At 31.1% G+C, this 17269-nt stretch overlaps 1 protein-coding gene across 1 annotated transcript; it reads right to left on the bottom strand.

Moving 5' to 3' along the window:
* Positions 1–11425: 11425 nt before the first annotated feature.
* LOC131849310 (UDP-sugar transporter UST74c) lies at positions 11426–17093 on the bottom strand. The gene has a single exon (XM_059199348.1). It carries the CDS (start codon positions 16832–16834, stop codon positions 15845–15847), a length of 990 nt encoding a protein of 329 aa, XP_059055331.1. The 5' UTR covers positions 16835–17093; the 3' UTR covers positions 11426–15844.
* Between the last annotated feature and the right edge of the window lie 176 nt (positions 17094–17269).

Here is a 17269-nt window from a genome sequence, read left to right as displayed (position 1 = left end):
TAGGTGTAGTTATTTTATATTATTTTTACTTGCGAATTACTAATAACACTTATTCACATAATTCTGTATGTAAGTTCAGTCAACTTAAAAGAAATCTTACATACCACTATTGATTCCATGTATACAGTGTTATGTGAATAAGCTCTTAGCAATTGAACAAGAAATTGCCAACTTAGTTTGTAAGTGCTTCGGCTTATTATTCTCCTGATGGGTCGTTAACCGTTTGAAAACATAACATATGTATGATATAGAACTCTCTTATTACTTTCAAATAATAAGCTGAGCGATTGATTTTACTGTTATTGCTTCAAGCAATATATTTCAACTATTGTCAGACAGGTGACAATTGACTATCAGCAAAAAAAATTGCATCTTTTCTAAATTTTACTTTTACACCCAACATATGCTTCTTTACTTTTTTTTTGTAGTTGTATCATTGAAATCGTCTGTTGTCTTGCCGTATGCATATCAATTCCGACTATATTTACATAATTGTACTTCAACTGGTATACTTACATATATAACAAGGAGAAAAACTATTTCATTTCTCAATAAAATTGCCTTACAATACTTAAGAAAGAAAGAAAACGTTAATCATTTTCTTGTGTATAACACGAGATCCTGAGGGAGAGATATATAACTTGATATTTATTTGTGGCAGTCTATCAGACTGTGTGACCTGGGTTCTAGACAGGAGACAGATCGAGGTGTGTACATATAGCAAGTACTCCAGTCTCCTGCCGTGGTTGTCTAACCCATATTTTACTAAGTTACTACTATTTATGCAGTATGATTTTCATGACCGACTGATCAGGACTATTCTGAATAGTTTAATATATACCTCTCGATGTTGGCTCAAAATCTTTGCTAAAGGCGAAACGTCATTTTACGGATCGTAATATGTAATTATTCTGCCTTGTCAATTTGCAAAGCAAAAACCCGTTTAGAAATGGAATACTTTTGCTCCTTGTATTAATTGCACTGTACAGTTGTCAATGTTTATGTATGAAGTCTATTCCACTATTATATTTATACAATTATACATATATACTTGATATTGTTTATGTTTATGCATATTATATATTGGGCGACTACAATATAAATACACGAATAACTTAATTTGGTTTAGATTTCATCTGCAAAGAAGGAATATTAATTTATCATTGTCTCCATATCAGGTTCCATGTTCGAATTTCAAAAAGGCGATCGGCCATAAGCATCATTCGTCGATATATATATTAAGTCGCCTGTTTCACGTTAATTTGCTGACTATACGAATCTAGAATGTCACTTCACTAAGTGTCGTCGCGGTACAGTGGTGACTCACTCAATTGACACATGCTTCTGTACTCACGCGATCCACCGTCTGGTTTCTAAGAAATTACTTAATAATACCCATATTTATATGTCCCATTGTGACATTCTAGAAAAGGTGTTATTACTGTTGTCTCAGTGTTCTTTTTTTAATTGGCATCGCGATTTCACTTAAATAACAAGAGCAAAAACCCAGCTTCACACTGGTATGATTTCGTTTTAAAAACAAAATAATTTGTTTTAGGTGACTAATTGTAAAATATCAACAGTTCATAGATTTAATAACAATATAACATAAGAGTTGTTGATATTGGAAGTGTGAATCAGAATTTTGATGTTACCCTTTCACGTCTGACGCATCGTGGAATTAGCATATATGTAACTTATACGAATAAGAGTGGTTTCTGTTCAATTATATTCACGCGGACAATGTTGCAGACTTATAAAAGAATCCACAAAGAATTAAAAAAATATCATACATTTTGAACAAAAATTAATACCAAAAACAGATTTAAAAATACATACATACTATGAAACATTACTTTTTACCAGTCGAGTAATTAATTCTGACAGATATATCTGAGGTTATTCATAATTTTAAAATAATCCATATAACCTTATTAACCTGTACCTACAGTGTAATGCTGTACTTATCTTTGGTTCAGTCTGGAACCCATTAGCTGGGGTCGGCGTAATAGGAACACTCTTCTTCCCTTTTATCGGCCGCCATTTTTGTAAACACATTCTCTTGCAAGATAACATTTTTATGTACTCTTTAGATCTTTCTACGACTATCAATTATTTCTTGACCTTTTCTATATTTTTAAACTTTGCTTATTCTCTCATTGATATTAATGATCTCTGTGGTCAGCGGTTTAGTACTCCAACTCATTTCCGATAGTTGCTAGTTCGATACTCGTGCGACACAGACATACAAACATAGGTATCTATATATTGGTTCTGGTTTTTTTTTATCTATCTGTACTAGATATTTAACAAAAATTACATGTATCGATTCCAGAGACGCCTAAAAAGTCTTTTACTTTTAACTTGATGGCATTATCAAACTAAAGCGACAAAGTTACTAATATGTAGTCTTTAAATTGTAAAAATAATTTTTGTTTAAAATTTAAAGATTATATTTTAGCGTATGTTACATGTTATCTATTTTTGTCTGTCGGCTAACTACGTCTAATCCATGCAACTAATTTTATTATGAGTCACTGTCATTTAAGTATTTTTCTTAAAAATTTTTGAAACTAAGCAATAACAGAATGTGACGCTTGTGTTTTTTAAAGCGAACTTAAGCAAGAAGCCTTCTATATTGAAACCTGGTACTTAAAATGTCATTATTCATAATACCACCCAAATTACTATTGTTTTTGTGACACACCCGCTTTTTTATACAGCACCTTTTAAAGTATGGCATTACCTGATATTTTAAAGTACATTGCCTGCTTTTCGAACTAGTTGCAATCTAATTTGTAAGCTTAACGCTTAATAGGTAGGTGGTCTTTTGAAAAGTTTGAATTAGATTATACGATATTTCGTTCGTTTTCCTCAAAAACTGGTGTTGGGGGATCTCATGTATGTATGCATACAAATAAGGTCTATTGAACGAATTACTCCGACATTAGGACCAATGTATATTTATAATGCAGCAAATAAAAATACTATGATCTTTTTCAACCGTCTTTACACGCTGGACGTTATTAATTTTTCCGCATTTCAATTTTAAAGCTGTAAGTATAAGTGTATTCCTTTAATTTTTAATACCGATAATTACACTGAGACAACATGTAATTTAACATTATTATTCCGTTTTAATTTCCATTATTTCTAACTTAGTAATGTATATTGTGCCTATTGTTCTATTAATCATTTTTAAATAGATCTCAGAAATAAAATAAAACGCGCAGGATTTCATTAGTGAAAATTCAAAGTTCTCTTGATATAATAATATATATATAGAAATTTATAATATTGATTCATAAATTATACATTAATTGCGAAATAAAATCAGTGCTTTTTGTAAAGATCAACCGGATTATTCCATTGATCTTTTTATTACCAGCATATACAAATAACAAAATATATAATATAATAGATATATGTACTAGCTATAGTCATTATACATTACATATTTTATATGTTACTATTTTTCTTAAAAACTGTACCTTTTTTGTAATATGTAAACCGATAAGAGTAGACAGTGTACTCAGACTAATAAATAATTAATACATATTAAGTTAAAACAAAAGTCTGTATTATAGAGTTTTGTCTAGGTACCTACAATAGTAAAAAAATAATTAAAATTAATTACAATTATGTTAATTTTTCGGCTTGAGTATACTGCCTATATTACGTTGTCTGATTATGTATTGAAATATATTTTTAAATATCTTTATATTGACAACACTGATGCGTTTACAATTCTAATTCTGAAATAATATTATTAATTTCAAGAAATTTTGCGAACAAAGTATTTTAAGATTATTATATATCAATATCAAATATAAAAGTGCATTATTCATGAAATATACGACAATATGTAAATTATAACACAATGTAACGATGAACACCACAATAGTACCTTTACAAGCAATAATATCTATGACAATTGAAATACAAACTTTTAATATTATATAGAAATATACATAAGCCATTTTATTCTAAATAGTCATAAATATACATATGTAGGCATCAAAATATATTATCAATTGCTCAGTGAGTCCAAACTTGTGTAAGTAACCATTCAAGTAGATTGAGAAAAAAAGGGAACTGTGCTATGTAATGACTGATTAATTAGTTATCAACTGATTGTTTATAAGTATTTTCTGATGACACGATTGTACTAAACTAAATCAAAGTACATCTTGATAAGCAGATAAGTCTTTTCATACATAATTTATTTGGCATCTATACTATGTTTATATTGGTATATGTAATTCGACAAAAATATATCTCTACGAATAAAGGCTTCTAATTTGCTGAATGATACAAGATTTGAGTTATATGTTTACATGTGGTGTGATATTTTTAGACTGGTTTACGTACTTATTAGACTACAATTACAGAATAGTTACATAGAAATAGCAATAGACCCATTTTTTCTCATTCATACTATCTGAAAAATAATTTATGTAACACGCAGTTGGTTTTTTTTTATTCTACAATGTTACAAGACATAAAATTTGAAAGGATTAGCTAGAATAATTAAAATGAAACGTATATAAAGTAAGATTTTTGATACAACGTACAGGAGAGTAGATAATTAAAGTTTTTTTTATGACCAGTATTTTCAGTACTAATAAATTAGGCAGTGAGACTTTTATTTTAAGGATAATGAAGGCGAGTAATATTTATATTTTAATATTCAGTAACTTTATGAGGTAGACACAGATAGCTTCATAAATATGTAATATCTTAGCATTTATTGATATTGAAGAATTGTAAACAAGTAACTAAAATTAGTATTCTTTGCTAACTTATGATTGACCACTTTGGGTGTTTAAAAATTTAATTGATAGCCAAGTAGAGTTTAAAATAAAGGCATTTTCAATTGCCGTTTACCATAATATGTACAATCCTTCATGCTATATTTTTTATGAAGTTGTAGTTGAGTACACGGCAGTTAATTTATTTATAAATAAGATGTCAATTTAACAAAGTTACCTTATTAACATCAAGGAACATCATAGACTGATTTTTATCACCAGTATTTTAATATGGCAGCAGATGAAAAAATTGCTCGCCTTCACGTAAATGGATATAATTGTAAATTAATTAATGTATGTTGTGTCTACAATAATAAACCACGCCCAAAAGCAATAAGTTTCGCCTAAAAAACAATGTTACAAACAGTCACAAGTCGTGGTGACCAGACGGCTGATTGTGTAACACTGTGTGCAATTTTGTTTCTGCTTTGAAACAAAAATCTGCTCTGCTTTCAAATTAGTCGCAAACCTTCCAAATAAATGCATTTGAAAGGTATGCGTCTAATTTGAATAGGACTAATTCAAGTTCAGTTGCAATAGCCGTACATAGTTCATACATAATTAAAAGGTTTAAAGTAAGGGCAGGTGGCAACAGAGTTACATAGTCTAGTCATAAAAATATCGCGATAGTTGCAGGCGATCTACATTGTAAATTCGTTGTTGCACTATATTTTTATTCGAATAGTATAGTTGTAGATATGAATCGTTCACTGCCAAATTACTAAACTTTTAAATACTTAATTTTAAGCAATGTTTTGTTTAATCAGTGAAGGATGCCGTCTCTTCCGTTTTTCCAACATTTGGGGTCGGCGTATTTTTATGTACATAATACGCTAAAGATGGGTTTATTACCGACAGTCCATCAACGACCCTTGTAAATGCATATCAATGGTTACCACCATTATATCATCTACATTAACGGAGGATTTGTGACGGGACATTGGGATATAGAAGGATTTGTGAGAGATGCTCTAGTTACACAGTCGATATATTGCTTGAAACTGTAGTAACTCGCGAGGGAAAGGGCTGGAGTCGCGTACTCGCATGTACTTACTGTAGGACCGGACAGGTGATTAGGGAAGAACACCCCTGACACAGGGTAGACAATAGAATTCCAATGTAGATCGATGCAAACAATATCTATATAATATTTGTGATATGTCCAGTTTTCAATTTTAGTCCTATTATGGCAACATATATTATTAAAGAGCTACACGTTCTCTTAATTGTATAGTACCTTTGGTTTCAAATGAAATATATTGAGTACAATATTATATGGCACAAGATATATATTATATTAAGTCGGGTAATAGATATTTAGAGGATGGTATCGTAATAATAGTATTAATAATAAACACGTAGTAGATTCTGTCTCGATTTCATTGTATTAGATTTTAGATGTTACTTATAGCGTGAACGACTCGACCATGTGGTCGGGATGCCTTTATATATGCTATTTTATATACAAACTTTCATATACTCTACGTATAGATTAATTATTTATTCTCATACAGTCCATACTATATCGATAGTAGTATTATAAGAGGGTGATAGATATTTTCTTGTGAGGAAAGTAAAGTAGTAAATCTACAAGAAATCCTTTCAATACTTGAATAGTACAGTTTCAGAGTGACAGGTTGTATATTATGTTAATAGCTATAAAGTTACAAACGCCTATGAAAAGCCCGGATTGATCACTAGTAAGAAATAAACACAACAACAAAGAAATATGCCACTAAATCCTCATTATTTTAGCCAACATTAACTAAATTTTTTATTAAAATTGATAAAATAATACATCTCAAGAAACCTTATACAACGCCATCTATCCAAACATAGAAGAACTTGTACATTGTACCAAACAACATAATTATAGCAATACATACTTAAATTAATACTTATTTTGTATATACTCAATATACACAGAAAACACATCACAATATACTTACAGATATTAATTTAATTTTAAACCCATAAGCTATAAAACTCGCTATCATTGGAAAATAAGGCAACATTATTTAGTTCTTCGAATTGAATACGCATATCTATTCAAAACTACATACATATGTTTATTCACTTCCTTTGCAGTTCAGTTACGCTATTGTTACAAAGATTTATTAGTGGCATAGTTGATAGTACAGGGAGTAAATACGGTTTCAGTGTCTGATTCAATTTATAGAAATCAGCGAGTCGTTTGTCAAACTAGGTTTACATCTGTCACCGGAAACATGTGCTATCGTTTTGTAAATAATTTTAAATGTTTAGAAATTCTTACGTTCTGTTACGTTCGGATCCGTCATAGGTATTATTTGATAAGATAACCGTTTGTTATGTAAATTAGAGTGATGTACTTGTATTTGTCATATGGCAACAACAATACGCTTAAATAATAACTTCAGCAATAAATTCAGTTCCCGATATAGGTACTAGAACGTGTGGCATTTTAATAAGATCTTCTACCAATATTAATAAATGAAAACTTAGTTTTAAAGTTGCTTACGCGAGTTGCCGACTTAGGACTACTTATCGTTTTAACGAGATGATATAGAATTACTACAGTAGTAACACCAATCATAGCCTAATTAACTATAATACATAGAATGATGTTAGATTTATATATAAGTTTTTTTATATAGATTTCGCATGAGCGTAGGTATTCTGGTCCTTTGCACCAGATCGGAAACATCTTATTGCCAACGCATCGTATACAGATAAAATATTAGACAGTTTTAAATCGTAAATGTAAGCTTTGGCTATAATTTATGTAATAAACTATTGATACTTATAAAAATGTGTCTTATTTATTTATTTCCTATCATCAACCCTTTTGTATTTTCACTGCTGGTTTTTCCATAAGAGAACAAACGTTAAACTATGTACAGAATCACTCCTTCATTTAAGCACTTCTGTCTCAAATATTTCAGTCGTCAACCAGCTGGGTTTTGGTTGAAGGGCAAGACATGGCAGTGCAATGACACAATACCACAATCCATAGGAATAGTAACTCATTAAAGGTATCCTGGTGTCAAGTAACCATTTTATGTATATGATGCTATTCAAGTATATAGGCGACGGTTGCAGCTTACTATTACATAGGTGAGCCGTCGGCTTGTCTATTAACTTGTTCTGAAGAGACTATGTAGAAAGTTGTTATTATTAATATTTGTGAGTTTTATGTCAAGTTTTCCATCTACAGCAGTGAACTGTTTGTCTTTATTTCCTTAATTTCTTCGGCACTTATCCTGCTGGGGTTGAAATAGAATGATACATTTATATTAAAATTTAATGTCATTAAAAGGAGATTTTGCAATGATGAAAGGACGTTGGATCAGACTTCTATAGCTCTGAAATAATTATTATTCCAGAGTGATGCAATATATAAGCAAAATTGCAAATTTATGAATACCCAAAGGAAGCACTTTTTTTGGCTTCTCTATTAATAATAAAATCAGTAAAATATTTATTTCTAATTTCTTTCTTATAAAAACTGCGATTAAAGCGGTTACACTTCAGTTTTGTGACTATCTAGTGATGACTATATTATACTAAACAGCTGATTCAGTGGACAATAGCAGTTGCAAACGACATATTGGATATAATTTACTTGCAATTTTAATTTGATTTAATTTTCCCAAGAAATGGCAAAAATATAAATCTGCGGTTTTTTTAACAGCCTATTCTTTATAAATTATATGTTAGTAAATACTCAATAATGATGCGTATAATCTCCACACCGGGCCCCGGTCGTCTCTCCGGTTGATCACACGTCCAATTCAAACGGGGATCGAAATTTCGACGGCCTGACCCGAGGTTTGAACCCTAAATGGTACCCGCAGACTAAAGTAGTATCTGTTAGGCGGGAGTTAGCCTTCAGCCGTTTCATCAGTCCTTCCGCTGGGTTATAGTGCTATCTACACTCGCCCCCTATCATGCGGTGAAGCTGTAAAGGCTAGTTGCGGCCAACAGCATTACAGTAGTCCGATTAAACAAGCAAAGTTAGGTATAATGCAAAATAATTGCCTTAAGTGTACAACTATACCATTTAAATAACAATTTTATGACATAGTTCCAAATGACTGATAAGCAAGTTATCATGGATTTACAGGTGTTAAATCCACATCAAACTCATGATAAGAAGCATTTGATATTCTTTGTCTGTTTGTAACAAAGATATTAAATACATTTTGCAATCCTACACCTCATATCTCGTTTTTCTAAAAGGTAGGCCAAATGAGCACAAACATTCATGATAAATCAAATCTACTTTGGCGAAGATGATAATAAAGTTGAACATTCGACACACAGCCATTGAGTCAAACCCAAGTTAAACAATGCTTGTATTAGTTTACTAGAAAATTGATACAAATATCTACTTTAATAATGCTTTAACTTTTTTTTTGTAAATGGATACTTAAATGCCAGATATAGATATACGTCCATCAGTGGACTAACATGCTGAAGAAGAGAAGAAGAGGAAGATACACTCATACTCATGACACACATGAATACAAATGTTTTTATAGTGAAACCTGGTTAATTAGATCTCGAAGGACCAAGAATTATGTTCCAATTATTAGGGTTTCTATTAATCGAGTTTTCCGATTAAACAGGTTTAAAATTATAGTTGTTTCATTTACAGAGCCCCTCGCTTATAGAGTTCGAAATGTACCGTTATTCTATTTATAGAGGTGGAAAAACCTTTAATAGTAGGTACTGACAAATAAAGAATGTGCAAAACACATTCAAATATTTGTAAACATACGTGTTAAAACCTGTCCCAATCTGATTAATTTGTCTCACTTATTTACATAGAAAAAAATATAGAATTTAAATCTCATTAAACGCGGTTCGAAAAATCCCATTAACAGAGGTAATTCAATGAAAAAGTACCGGGACCTCATTGCAACTCAATAACAGAGGTTTCTCATTTATCCAGGTCTAACTTAACCAGGTTTCGCTATATATTACATTATCTGTGGTTTATACAGTTCGAGGAATGAAACCTATGATCATTCGATGTAAAATGGTAGTCTAGATTACCGAAGCCGTCGAGTATTACGAATATATGATTAAAATATACCTACTAATACATGTCCCAGAAATTAGATAAATATACACTATAGACAATGTAGCTTAATCATGTCACAGCGATTTTTATATGAAAATACCTAATTAGAAAGTAAATAAAGTGTTTATTATCTTGATAACATATAAATACAGGTAAAGGAGTGGTAAACAGTTAAAATAAATAAATAAAATGCTGTAATTATACAATACCAAAGACTCGCAAGGTTAAAGCGGTCACGGAGTGGTTCTTGATAAAACAACCAGTACGTCATTTCTATAAACATTTTTTTTATAGTGCTAATATTTCATGTTTTAACTTTCAAGGAGAAAAGTTATTTTTACCTCTCCGTACAAAGACAGTGACACCCAGAGTTAAAAACGACAACGCCAACAACTTTGTACCATATTTACTTCGGCTAAAATTTAATTTTAAATGCACGCCCTGCTTCCAATCCAAACTTTAAAATATTACATTAAAAAGTTTAGTATAAGGAAAGGATTCTGAGTTATGTGGCCCGTGTATGTTAAAATTTATAATCTTAATAATATTCTAAACGCGAAAATTTGTGAGTGTGGATGTTTGTTACATTTTCACGCAAAAACTACTGAACGAATTTTGATGAAACTTCACAGTAATATAGCTTATGCATGAGAATAACGTATAGGCTATATTTTTTATTGAAAATTAACGCGGCTCAAACCGCGGGCACAGCTAGTAATATTATAAGTACTTAGGTTTCGATATTAAGGGTTCGGTTCTATAGAACTGAGGATGTTGAAGACAAAATTGCGTGGGTCAGCTAGTTAAGGATTAATTGTTCGAAATTTTGATTAAATATTAATAGTGGTTTAGTACCCTGAAATAGTCCCAAGAACATACATTCTGGTGTAAGGTGATTACGTACCATTAGACTGGCCTTATGCTGAATTAATTTACTTTTAAAGATGCCAATGTACGAGAGTCCTATTACATTTTCAAGATTGTTGTCGCATTTCAGTCTCGCACAAGTTTCAAAAAAACTTTACTGTACCTCCGTGCTAGAGAAAATAAATTAAAATTTACCGCCCTTCCTTATTTTCCCTGAATCACAACCGAATTGGTTTTGGGTTACAACCGTACGGGTTAATTGCGTTGAGTTCATGCTTATTCTATAATTCTCCATTGATGTTCCGCCAGCATGTTAGCGCAGGGCACACCCGCCTACGCTATCATAATTTCAGCATCTCAACCTAAATAGATTATTTCCTTACAAAATACCTAATTAAAAACAAACAACCTCATGAAATATAACACAACAAATGTTTACGTCGTACATACGACTGTTGCAAAGTAAGGTAAACCCCCAGAGGTCAATTTTATATTATAAACTAATGCCCATGATATAAATAAACTTGTAAGCTTTCTTTTTTATATTACAATTACTTTAATAGGGATTAGTCCCCATTAAAGTAATTTTCATAGTTGTTTAGGAAATACCTAGATCCGGGATTAACATTAAATAAACACTAATTAATGTAAATAATATTTATTATAATTATCTCAGTGATTTTCATATACAACATTGATAGTAATATCTCATCAATATGGTTCACAACATTGTTGAAATATTACTTATTAATTAATTACAATAACATAAGCATCCAAATAACACAATCTGTAAATCAACGTAATAAAATTAATATATAATACAATCGGGTAAAAAAATTGTAATAAAAAAATATTTCAACATCTATAGGTAGTACTTTAAATCAAAATACTATGTTGCTCTATTGTGGACTGGCAATATAAAAATATATATAAAGGAGAACCAATATCAACCTAAATATCAGATCTATTAAGTATTGTTCCTTCCATTTGTTATTATTAAATATTACTCAAGCTATTACTTATGCTTTCATAAAGAAATGTATTCCCGGAAACGGTATTTAATAGCCTCATATGTAGTTTGTGTTTCAGTTGCAACCGACTTTCAACCAGAATGGAAAATAGACTGAACCAATTCTGCGCACAGAACAAAATACACATACTATTATTAAAGTGCCCCGCGGCATGTCTGCATGTCGTTTTCATATATCAATCGAGTAATTTCTATGGAAAGTTTAGGTGTATAATCCATTAAGGTTAATTTTAATGTTATTTTCTTGCAATTATTCTTTATTTTAATTTGACATTATTTTCGAAACAGCAGTTGAAAAACGCTTAACATAAATGAAGCCATAATAAAAGAAACGTCTTATGTTTAACAGTTATAAAATATACAATGCTATAAAAACATCAACATATAGAATTTTGGTAATAAGAAACATTCTAAAATTATTTACATCGAGGTGTAGTAGGTATAAATGCACTTTTACTAACAAATCATTGTTTCCATTTCTGTTTAAGTAGATTTACATGATTTTATTAAGCTATAGGATACATTATAAAAATTTCTAATAATAATCAATATAGTTTATAAATCTTAACGTACATAATTATTACCGATTCAGACGTCTTTGTATAAAGTCAACCACGGTAAATTAACTGCATATTAACATATTAAAGGAGGTATTTTTTATATAAAAAAGAAATCTAACTACAATACAATATTATATCTTAGTATAAATACATCCATTATAGGAACATTTAGTTATATATATCTAAGCGAATTCTGTTTCATTTGTAAAAATTAACTAATCAGTTATAATAAAAAAATTGATTTTTTACAAAACGGACGACTAAATTTACAAAAATAGTACCATTTATAGGCACATCATTGGCGATATTGTTTAATGAGTAAAAAATCTTCTATTTTCTAATATAAATAGAATTTACATTTATTCAAATGAACTCAATATAAACACTTCTGATCATATAACATACTTTTATATTCTACCACTCATTCGGAAAGTACGACTCATCAAAAGAACGAGCAAGAAACTTGCGTGCTGTTCTTTTAAATAAACGTTGTTCAGCATTACTTGCTTAGGATTTTGTGTAAACACAAACTATCAAATAGCTAAATTGACAAATAATAAAAGTACATAAGTAATAAGTCGGTTAAATTCACACAACTCAATTGAATCCTATCTAATAAGTTAAGACTTTAAATATTCTACCTAATGATACAAATATATTTGCGACACGAGAAAATCATACAATATTTTACTATTTATTTGACTATATAAGTACATTTTATAAAAATTGTGCGAATACAAACACAACACGAGGCAATTCGCATTAAAAAAATCCCCCGCTATTTTCATAAGCTGCTGCTGCTGAAAAAAACGTGGAAGTATTCTATAAATAAATAAAAACATCCACACATGACCCTAAAATTGGTACCGAGATAAAACAGTAGCGGGGAGCGCCCGAGATGGCAACATTGATCGTCTCGTGCATAGGCAAATCGTAATCAATATCGTATTATCTCCACCGATTTTAGGGCCGCGTGTAGGAGCTTTAACTGCACATATCACAAAGCGACAACTTAAGTTTAACAGGACTAGTACTATTACGCGCACTAGATAACCGATAATAATACTTAAATACATTTTGTATATACATACATAATATAACATAATACACATATGTAGGTGTTCATAAATACAATTAATAGTCGCGGTTTTAAATCCAGCACATTTTTTTGTATTGTACCAGATTCCAAAGCGCGACTATTGGACTAGGTAGTGCAGCTACCATGTTGCTCTTCACCATTAGTAACATCCAATCATATATTTATATAAATAAATTAAGCATTATTTAAAACTATTATTTTATCGCGCAAGGATGTTTTGAAGATATATTGATAACGTTCAAAAACATATGGTATTAACAATATGTTTAATAGTAACATTTTGCCCTACAAATGTAGAAAGAAATCATTAAAATGTATAACATACATAATTGTAACCAACGGATGTTCCGTTGGCGGATTATGTTAAAAATATGAATCTAAACATTCGACGTCACTCCTTGTGAATATAATTCTAATCACACACCGGAAATAGTGTCGTAAACACGTTACATATGTATTTATTTAATTGACATATATTTACATTTCGTATTCGTTTATTAAAATACACTTAAATGTAACTTGGTTAAAATACACTTAAATGTAACTTGGTGCTTTAACTTATATGTTTTCAATAATATTATTTCCAATAACATGCAAATGCAACAATAATAATAGACTAAGCTTACTATGGCAACTGATTTCGTATTCAGGTCTTATAGAATTAAATAAATAGGGCCACAACTGTAATATCGTATGGGGTGGTTAATTACAGGCTTTATCGATTGTAGATACCGTCGCGCATTGGTTGGGTACCTATCGTTTCTAACTATCATATAATGTATACTGGCGACTTAACGGATAGTAATAGGCAATAATGTAATCAATGCTATGTGAGGCATATCTACATCCATATAAGTATATAAGGTATAATACCACATTAAAAAACATTTGAGCCTCTAGGCTGATTTACTCAACTGAAACTATCGTTTGAATTGGACGGCATATTGGAACAATTATATAAAAGCTGACGTCCAGGTAACTTAAATGTCTTACATGATTATATGCTTTACAGCTATACATACTACGTAAAAAATTTTGTTACCAAAACCTTAATAGTGCCTGACTGACAAGTATTTGAAATAATTTTACTATAGGCCCACCAGCTGACACAAATTACTGTGGTACTCAGAAGATGTAGGCACAATTCAATCGTTGGAAAATTACTTTGTTAAACTGCACCAATCAAGATGGACACAATTAAGTATGGTAATAATTTTAAGTTATACTAAAATATCGAATAATAGTGTTACTATATTTTTTATTAGTTTCTGTTCTATATGTTGAGCTTTGAACAGAATAGAACTAACTGTCTTGTTACAGGTATATTATGTGAAGTGACATCCATGTATTAAATAAAGAATAATTAATTAATGTGAATGGAGGTAAAGCAGGAGGAGGAATTAAATAAGCATGGATGGATTTTGTGAAAGATGATATTCTTCGTCAACTATAAATAATGGGATAAGGACAAGGCAATGATTATTCTATAAGTTGAGCAAGTGTATAACAATATTACACTATATTTATATATTAAACAAATGCACCATTAATTACATATTTTTAAGCACAGTTTTATTACATACACACCACACATATGTGGTGTAATTAAGTTGTTGATTTTTTTATATCAACTTGCAAGAGGTATGGCAATATTATATGTATAATAGTTTGAAAATAATGTAAAAAATAAAATAGAAGTCAAAATTTATAAAACTAATTGCTTTTTTACACTATTATATAATACATATATATGTATCAAGTCTAATATATGCATTAAGAATATGCTCACTAGATTTCTAAATTATATGAGATTAGTACAATGTTTTGCCATAAGTATATATATATTGTTTGGTCTAGATATGATACTATATAGGTTATAATAGTATAATAAGCCCTAAATACAACCACACATTTTGTCACGAAATAAAAATGAAATATTAAAAAAAAATTAAGAATTTGGTCAATTGGTAGTGAATTCTATATAACATTTACATTTTTATGACAATACTGTATTTGTACTTGCTTATTATAAATATTATTTACAATGTACTATTATAATAAACTTCCATTTATATAGATGTAAATTTATAATCAGAATTTTATAAAGTATACTTTATAGTACCAATGTACTTCACTTGTCTTAGTTTATAATTTATGTGTTTCTATATCTCCTCATAAAAGTCATACAATATGATAAAAAATGTCTAAAATTATTCTAGGCACAATTCTTTCATAAAGTCAGAATATTCATTGGTTATTAATATATAACACAATATAGCTGTTCATATTTGTTCACTGATAATCTTCTATTAACTGGTTTCCAGTCACCAACAAAGTAAATAGTTGTCTTTGGTACCTGCAATACTATACTATAAACGTAGAGCACTTCGGTTTCCTTCGGTGACACTGCTATACGGTGTCCACCCGGTCATTGGGTACTAGAATGTAACTCGGTTTGGGTTTACGTTTGAATGTAACATATGTATAAAGGAGACTTGCCAGAACACTGATGTTGAGGCCAACAAAATTCAAATATGAGAATACATAGTCTCCTCCTATGACCATTCCTAAATATGTTACACAGATATTTTTAAGGCAGCCTATGATTGTTGTTGTTAATGCACTGTTGTACTGCGTACACAACATCACACTGTATGATAAAACAAAGCCCATTACACATGACATAAGGAACTGTATTACAAACAGTGGGTTGTTCCAGCCCGTATATTCCATCGAATGCACCAAGTCACCTGTGGACCAAGCCACTAGAGTAGCAGGAACTAACATAAACAATGCATTGTAGTACATAAGTCCATATTTACCTAGTTCTTTTGAATCTAATTTTTTCTTCATGTAAACTCCATTTGCAGCTGTGAAGGCATCATTGAGGAGCACAAGTGTGTACCCTGACCAGGAAAATGTGACGTCATCTATGGCTGCCAGAAGAGCGCCACCGACCATGGCCAATACACTAGCCTGTACCGGCCACGAGGCTCTGACTCCAAGTACAAATCTTTCCCCCAACATGGTCATCAAGATACTGAAGCGCCGTAACGCTGTGAACATTGGCAGACTAAGCTCCTTTGTGCCACCTAGTCCCGTGGCCATATTTCCTAAGTAGATGAGTGGTAACGGCCATATACGGCGAGCCACGCCACTATCCAGCGGCGGGAACTGTACCATGTTTATATACCTGCCGCTCCATAACACGACAATAGTGGCGATCATTTGACCCAATCCCAAGACTTGGTAGGACGGGAATGCATAAGTCGTCAATACGGTTTTGTTCACAACAGTGATCATAAAAGAGGCGACCGCATAAAATACCGCACTTAGTATTTTCCCGGTCACCTGCGCCCTGTCAGCGTCCACTTCATCCTGAACATTTTGTCCCGACATTGCGATGCACCACGTAATTAACACGAGTAAAGCAAAACTAAACGAACATGATTAATTACGCGAACGCTTCGAATAATTATGTTTGCTGTCACGATTCCGTCATATGGGCGCAGTTTATTCACACGAGAGCCGCCTTCATGGTCAGTGAGTTAATCCTTTCATTGAAAACAAATAGAAAGAAACCTTGATTACATTATTCTTTACATGAAATGGATGGAGCATTGAGTTTTCGAGCCGTGAATTTTGATGAGCCAAAGCAACTCAGTCGATGACAGACATTTGACAGTCTATTGAATGTCAATGTCAAATTTCTACAGAGCACTGTTTGAAAAAATTCCTGCATATAAAGGTTCCCCAACACGGTCAAATAATGCATATTGTTTGACCGAATTAAGTATACTAGAGTGTAGTTAGAAAACTACACTCTAGTATACT

Source organism: Achroia grisella, unplaced genomic scaffold (genome assembly GCF_030625045.1).
Source record: "Achroia grisella isolate CSIRO2021 unplaced genomic scaffold, CSIRO_AGI_Agris_v1 utg640, whole genome shotgun sequence".
NCBI classification, from domain to species: Eukaryota; Metazoa; Arthropoda; class Insecta; order Lepidoptera; family Pyralidae; genus Achroia; species Achroia grisella.
Note: the sequence above shows the minus strand (reverse complement) of the source record. Positions and strands in the feature narration are given on the sequence as shown.

Excerpts from the sequence above, each read along its gene's own strand:
- LOC131849310 (XM_059199348.1), bottom strand. The coding sequence starts at position 16,834 with ATGTCGGGACAAAATGTTCAGGATGAAGTGGACGCTGACAGGGCGCAG.